Here is a 7,783-nt window from a genome sequence, read left to right on the forward strand (position 1 = left end):
CCTATCTCAAAGTAGCTTGTACTTCAAAAATGACTTGTACCAAAGATAAAGTATAGAAGTGCAAAGAGTAATCAAAGAAAGAGACAAAGAACAACACAGCAAGAGCACATAACACACATGGATATATCTCGTGATTCGACCAAGCCTGAAATGCTTGCCCAGTCCACATTGGAGTTACCCAACCTAGCTTGAAGCCTATTTCAAATCCTTCCTCCGTTTGCTCAGATCTTTCACCAAGTGGCAGATCGAGGCTTCCACTATGTTAAGGTCGGTTACAGCAGGGCCGAGGCTGGTTACAATCTCCTCGACAGCACTCTGACAGAGTAACACCTTCGCTTGCTCTTGCTCTCTCTAACTTGTAGCAGCACCCCTCTACTCTCTTTTGGCTTATAACTGCGCCAACACACAAGCTAGAGAGAAATATACAAGATAGGGAGGTAGAAATGATTTGCAATAAGACGAATTATTGCTGGACTTGGGAGCCTTGGACACTTGATTATGGGCGCCTAGGGGTCCTTTTATAGCCCCAAATGAGCCCCTAGGTGTTGCCCTTCCTTGCAAAGAAGATGCCAAATCTTGGAAAAACTGCTATGTTCACGGAGGCACCGGTCTAGGTCCATGTACCCTGAGTCCGGGATCCGATTGACACTTTCCTTCCCTAAAAACTAGTCGTTGTTGCACCGAACCAGTCCTGTAGTAGGCCATGTGCGCCACAGACTAAGTCTTGTAGTAGGTCCGGTGCACCACAGACTAAGTTTTATAGCAGGTCTGGTGCATCACGGACCAAGTCCTGTAGAGAGCCATATAGATGGTCTGGTGCACAGGATCGACACTGTAGCTAGTCTAGTGATTTTTATCCAAAAAAACACGAGACCAACCAGTTCACTCTTGGCGCATGGACCCACTACTAGAGATGGCCAAACGGGTCGCCCAGCCCGGTTCGGGCCCGATGAAGCCTGGCCCATTTTGGGCCCGGTCCGCCAGGCACGGCTAGAAAACCGGGCCGGGCCATCTAAGCCCACATGCTCGTTTTCCTGTCCGAGCCCGGCCCACAGCGGGCCTAAACGGGCCGGGCCAACCCGTTTAGCATGGAAAAAGCGGGCCGAAAACGGGCTAAATGGGCTGGTAAGCACGATTTAGTGCAAAAAGCGGGCTAACGGGCTTAGAGGTAAACGAGTCGTGCCGGGCTAGCCCACCGTGCCTAGTTTCCTGTCCGAGCCCGGGCCCGCTTATTCGTGCCGGGCCAGGCCGAGCCCGCATAAATCCAGGCCGTGCCGGGCTCGGATCGGGCCCAAACAACGGGCTTCATGCTGGGATCGTGGGCCTCGTGCTTATTGGCCATCTATACCCACTACTGTAGCAGGTCCGGTGCACCATAGGACCAGTCTTGTAGCAGGTCTGGTGCACATAGAGAGGCTGTAATGAGTCCATTTTCTCCATTTCTTCTCCAATCGATCTCAACTCTTGAGAGGACCTTCTAGTGACTTATACACACACAACTACAGTATAATCAAATTGACTAAGTCCCAGAAAGTTACACTTTTCCCATTCTTTTCTTAGCTTTTATGTTTCTCCTCAAATAGAGCTCGGAATGGCACTTTCTCTACAAACTGAGTTAGAGAGCAAACCAAAGCATAAAACATGTAGTAAAAGGTGTATGCAACATAGTTGAACACTCAAACCTTGCATACTTAACATTTTTTATCGTTTTACCCATTTTGGCCTGTTTGAGGTTGATGTTGGACTCCAAATCATATTATCATCCATGAGCTGCAACACATTGTAAAGGTCACATAGAACATATCCAAACATAGGAACAACTCAAACTAAGGTCAAAGTAAACTTAGCTCCTTTTGGGTTGCTTCTAGGTTCTGGCTTTGACACTACTCCACCTTCTAGTGACCTTGTTCATTTCTTGAGCTTGATCTTGAGCCTTATGATTTACACCACATAACCATAGATGTTACCTCATTTGTTGTAAGCCATGTCCTTACGTAGCGATTCTCGATGCACCGTAGCGATTCTCAACTCGATCAACCTTGACTTAGCAAGTCTTCTTCTTCACCGTTAGCTTTGGGTTCCTCGGCCACCTTGACCTTCTCCTGTGCACTTGGTACCTCGAAGCTCTTCTTGCCTCCATCCTTGGCTTGATCAGTTGTCTCTAAGGTATGCACATAGAGTCTCCACATAAGCAATGTTCTCCTTTACTTATGATGTCCGCAACCATAATCAATTCAACCTTTGGACCATCAGACTTGAACTCTTCTGTTGAACTATACAAGCTTTGCACTACGTACCTGTTTCAACACTTAGCACAAATGTTAGCCCTTTAATTGGGTTGTCATCCAAACCACCAAAACCCACAAGAGAGATTTCACCTACCCCCACCTTTCAATCGGCTCCATTTGTCGATTCATTTGATCCAAACCTTCATGGAGACTTCTCCCTGCTCCCGCAGGGATTAACCAGCTCCACAAGACTCCCAATCGCGAGTGGTTTGAGACCGACACGCACTATAGGAAAACTAGGAAAAAATGTTGGCCTCGTTAAGAATGTCGGTTTTTGTAGGCCGACGTACCTCAAATTAAGTACGTCGGCTAGATCTCTTATCGATGTTCCTAAAGTTAAGAACGTCGGCCTTGCCTAGCTGACGTTCTTAATTGATTTAAGAAATTGCGCATCGGCTTTCCCCTCTTCTCCTTTCTCTCTTTCGTCTTTTCTCGTGCCCACACCCGTGACCTATTCACCACCGCCGCGTTCCCTCCTGCTCGTGCCTCCACCACCACACATTCGTGCCCACGCGTTTATCGTTATCACGTCTCTGCCACCGCGCGCCTGCCCCAGCGCCTCCATCGCCCGCGCCTACGCCTTCCACCATGTTCACGTGTCGACGTCGCCATCGCGCACGTACGTGTGCCTACGCCAATGTTGCTCCTGCCCCCTCGCCGCCTCGCGCCTACTCCACCACGGCGAAGTGCCTCGTTGCCAGTCGCCTCGTTCCGTCTCCGGTGAGGGCCCCTGCTAGCCACGCGCCCACAATACAACCACCATGTCACTTGGTCATCCTTGTGGCCTCGCCCAAGCACCGAAACGACGCCTTTGAAGGCCACGTTACCACCAGAGCCCCTATTCAATGACACCACCGAAGAAGCATCGTTCTTGCCGGTAGAACTCTCCTTGCAGTCATATTTTTTTAGCAGCCTTGAATTACTACTGTTGCCCTTATGGGTGTCCTGTATGGTGGTGTTTGTCATGTGTATCCTTCTGTGTATGAGGGGACAATGGTTAATATAAGTTGGTATATTTATTAGGAATTGATTCATTTTGATGTTTGGATAGCCAACAAAAGACTAGTTGGGTTGTGGAAATGGTGATAATGGTTTATAGAAGTTGGTATATTTATTAGGAATTGATTTATTTTGATGTTTGGATAGCCAACAAATCACTAGTTAGGCTGTAGAAATTGATTCCTTTATAGATGAAGAAAGTATTGTGGTTAATGTGGCCACTTACACATAAATTGATGTCATGATATTCGTATTAGAGATCATTTTTGTTGGGTGTTTCTATATCTCTACAAGAGTTAGTGATATATCATGTGTCACAAGAACCTAGAAATAGAATACATGCTTAGTGATGTTAAAATTTTCCTAAGAGCTCACCTAATGCGTCTTCAAAATGAAGGACCACAACTTTGCACTATTTCTTTAGTTTCTTTTGTTAGACAGCTAACATTACTATGGTGAGTATTTTTGGAACAAAGGAAGGTGCACATAAGTTTGAATAGGGTAATCATATGTTATTTGTATCATTTACATATTTAATATCTCTATTTGGTTGCTAGTGATGTGTAGGTACTACCATTTACCTCAAGCACTTCTGCTTAAGGTAAATGGTGCTACCTATTTTTCACGCACACACTTAGGAAATGTAGTGATAAAACAAATCATAACAAAATAAATGATAATTCACATTTTTCTGAATAAGACAAGTAGTGAAAATTTTCAAAAAAAATCAACGACATCATGTATTTAGAACAAAGGTAGTATTAGAAAAAAAATTACTTTGGAAAGTAGGAAGGTCAAGTATTTTAGGATAAGTTCATTTGTTTTGGGGCACAAGTAGTAAAACACCCGTGCTTTCCTACGGGGATAGTTTATTTATTTATTTTGTATTTTAAGTTTATTTGTGAGGAGTCTAGGAGTTCCACACACCCTAGGCCCAGATGAGTCCCTATGTGTTGTGGAGTTCGAGCACACCACATGCCCATGGGCCCGTGCCGCCCTTGGACAAAGGGGTTGTCGATGCCCCTTGTTAGGAGGGCTCTAGACGAGCCATGTCTACCAACCACCCACGTCACGACTAGTAAGAAGTTGGTGGAGATAATGACTTGTTGCGCTTGTGCGACAGAACAGGTACAATTATGGCCGCATCGTGCCACTTGCTGGTTGTCAAGACCGGACATTTTGGATGTGGCACCAGTGTGCCACTATGGTTGCATGGATGACGTGTGCCACGCCTTGAGAAGTCCTTGGTCAACCGCAATGTGTAGGAAACGCTTCTATAGGGTCGCGAACTGTAGTAGCCAGGGTCAAGCTACAAGTCTGACCCCACATGTCAGTTGTAACACCATCTCCCTTGTTCTGTAAAAGGGAGATGGTGGCCCCTACATAGGCAGGACTTATTCCAATATTCTTTTCCATTCTTCCTTTCGAACACCTACACACATAGGCTGCTAGGGACTTCTCCTTGGATGGACTTCTTCTCACATAACACTTAGGTGCTCTCGCAACTCAAGCAATATAAAACAATCCATAAAGGGGACGTCGGGTACTATGCATTAGCGACCGAAACCTTTTCACATCGCTATCTTTTAGGCATTGTCCACACTCCCTTGTTGCGCTCTCTCTCTCTCCCTGGTTACCTGGGCGGGGCCTAATCGACCATTGTGGTGTCGATATCGCGGTGGTCGCCAAACCTCTATTGAACCTAAATGGGGTACTCGTTGTATCCCTAACTATCGCACGATGGCACTTGTGATGTGATCCTCCCTTGTGATCGCCAAACCCCTGCTCGAAGCTTCTCGTAGTTGGTCGGGATCCCCACCATCAGATAGGCGAGGACCTCCTCATCATGTAAAGGGACAGCGGTGAGCTCGGTGGCAAGCCTCATGATCTTGTGAAAGAAGTTGGCGGCTGACAAGTTATGTTTCTTTGATGTAGCAAGGTCCACGAGAATTTGTGTCGTGTGCGCCTTCGTGGATGAGACGATTTTTTAGGGAGTCATAGACCTCCTTGGAAGACATGACAATGATGATGTCTTGAAAGACTTCCTCAGTCATCAATGAGAGAAGGCCACTCAATAGTTATTGATCTTGATCATACCAGCTAGCATACGCCAAATTAGACTCCAACTGTACCCGAGACCATTGATGCAGCGATCTTCACGGAGGCGGCATTGGATCCATCAAGGTATTCTAGAAGCTTGTAGCTCCATAGATACGGAAGAAGTTGAGCACATCATATGAAGAAATTGGATTCAGTTAATTGAATTGTGATGTCTTGGTATATGGGGATCGACGCATGGTGGTAGAAGCAATGTCGTTTGACATGGGAGGAGGAAGAAGGATGCATGGTAGAGAATTTAAAAAAAAATCTTAGCTCTGGTACCATGTTAAAGTGACGCAAGACAAAATTCTATTGGAACTATACTCATATATGTACATAGTTGTACATTAGGATATTTTATATGGCAAGTAACAATACTGACAAGATTAGAAGACACAGTCTCAAGTCTTTATATGACACATAACAGTACTATCAAAGTTAAGGAGACAGTTCTAGATCCAACATAATCAAGAGTCATGACATTTTACTGCTATATACAATCTTCTATCTTTAAGAGCATCTCCAACAACATGACCTATAAAAATGCCTTATAATTTAAAAATAAGTAAATTTTATAGAATTTAGGGCACCAACAAAACACCCCGCTCCAACAGTAAAGCCTCAAATCTAGATTATAGGGCAGCCCACTACGGTGTAGTATATTTGAGGCACTTGAGAGGGTGCCCTATAGTTTTTTGACAAAATTTGTTGAATTGAGGCACTGTTGGAGTGATTTTTCCTGTGTAGAGCCCTATATTTCGATTTGATGAATTAGTTTGAGGCATTGTTGGAGATGCTCTAACAACCGTGACCGTATTTATAAAAACAATACATCATCATCTACAGCATTAATTCAATTACACCCTACTCTCCACGAAATATATTTTAATATATATTTTTAAAAACTCTTAAAATTAGGTAATTTAGAACAAAGCCAATGCAAAGGGAACTCGAGCAGCGAATCGGAGACCCCGGCAGTGGATCCGATCAGAGCTTGGTGTGGTCGTGGCACACCTGGCTCTGGACTTTCATCTCTGGTACGCCGAAGATGATGTGGCAGTCAGAGTACGCCACCGCGCTCAGCTTGAGCACGCTGAAGATCGCAACCTTCCCGGGCACCCTGGCGCTGGCGTCCAGCGGCACCGCGCCGGCCTCCATGTCCTTGACCAGCTGCGTCAGCTCGGCGCCGAAGCTGCCCGACATCACCGTCATCACCAGCTCCATGGTGCCGTCCCCCTTGCTGGGGATGCGGCCGGGGTCGACGGCGGCGACGGCCACCAGGACGCCCCGGTACAAGAGCTGGACGGACCCCGACGCGTACGAGAAGGACGCCAGGTTAGGGTTGTGCACGTCGACGGTGAGGAGCATGGTGAGGTTGAACTGGAACTCGGGGCCCGGACCCGGGACGAAGCCGATGACCCGCGAGGAGACGAGCCGCGTGGTGGGGTCGCGGACGCGGAGCACGGTGAGGAAGAGGACCAAGAGGGTGATTCCCAGCAGCAGGGCGGCGCCCAGTGAGACGAGGAGGCAGACGCAGACGCAGCGGCGCCGGCGCCGGCGGATCTGGCTGCGAAGCTCGTCGGCCTGGTTCTTGGAGTGGTTGGAGGAGCCCGGCGTGGTCGCGGTGTGCGTGGGGAGCACGGCGGCGTCGGAGTCCATCGGGACGGACGTGGCGGTCGGCGGCGTGCACCGTCTGGGCTGAACGTAATGGGCGCGGGAGTGATGGTGGATGGATGGAATTACAAATTTGCGATGCGTTTGGAAAGCAAGGGGGGAGGGAGTTTTTAACGAGGCGGTTGGCTGGTTTAGTGGTGCACGAACGGGGCTACGGGAATGGTACTTTACTGAACTGAAACCGCACGTATTTGAGCTCCGTGGCGTCTAAATTGGTCCGTTGAATTTATGGGTACACTGCTCCTCCATCCCTCCTCGTTCGTATTTGAGCTGCTGTGCCGTGACGTAGCATCAGTAAAAGTTAACTCAGGCGTGGGTAAAAATAAGTAGTTTTATAGATTCTAGGCAACACTGTAGTTTTTAGTAATAACATAATATTTTATAGCTAAGGTGTCTGGTTGTATTCCTAGAAATTATGATTTCAAAACTATGGTAGTCTAGATACCACAATATTTTTGGAACATTGGAAACTACACTTCAACCCAAAATTTACATAGCAATGGCTATCTTTTGTTAATATCTTGATTTACAATGTTGTATCCAAATAATGTTTCAATAAACTATGGTATTTTTAGAGCGGGCTAAAATTATAGTATTGTCATGACAATTGTGAAGTAAAGTATCGTAAAACCATAGTTTTGAGAAAACATTGTTGCCAAACATGCCTAGGTAAAATGAGCATGAAACAAAAAATGGTGGATAATTTGGTAGTGCACTGCATA

General features: G+C 46.5%; 1 protein-coding gene across 1 annotated transcript; it reads right to left on the reverse strand.

Moving 5' to 3' along the window:
- Nucleotides 1-6,260: 6,260 nt before the first annotated feature.
- Nucleotides 6,261-7,046, reverse strand: LOC103645323 (Late embryogenesis abundant (LEA) hydroxyproline-rich glycoprotein family). Its single transcript, XM_008668397.3, has one exon. It carries the CDS (start codon nucleotides 7,044-7,046, stop codon nucleotides 6,375-6,377), a length of 672 nt encoding a protein of 223 aa, XP_008666619.1. The 3' UTR covers nucleotides 6,261-6,374.
- Nucleotides 7,047-7,783: the final 737 nt, after the last annotated feature.

This window comes from Zea mays, chromosome 1 (assembly GCF_902167145.1).
Source record: "Zea mays cultivar B73 chromosome 1, Zm-B73-REFERENCE-NAM-5.0, whole genome shotgun sequence".
Lineage (NCBI taxonomy): Eukaryota > Viridiplantae > Streptophyta > Magnoliopsida > Poales > Poaceae > Zea > Zea mays.

Excerpts from the sequence above, each read along its gene's own strand:
- LOC103645323 (XM_008668397.3), bottom strand. The coding sequence starts at position 7,046 with ATGGACTCCGACGCCGCCGTGCTCCCCACGCACACCGCGACCACGCCG.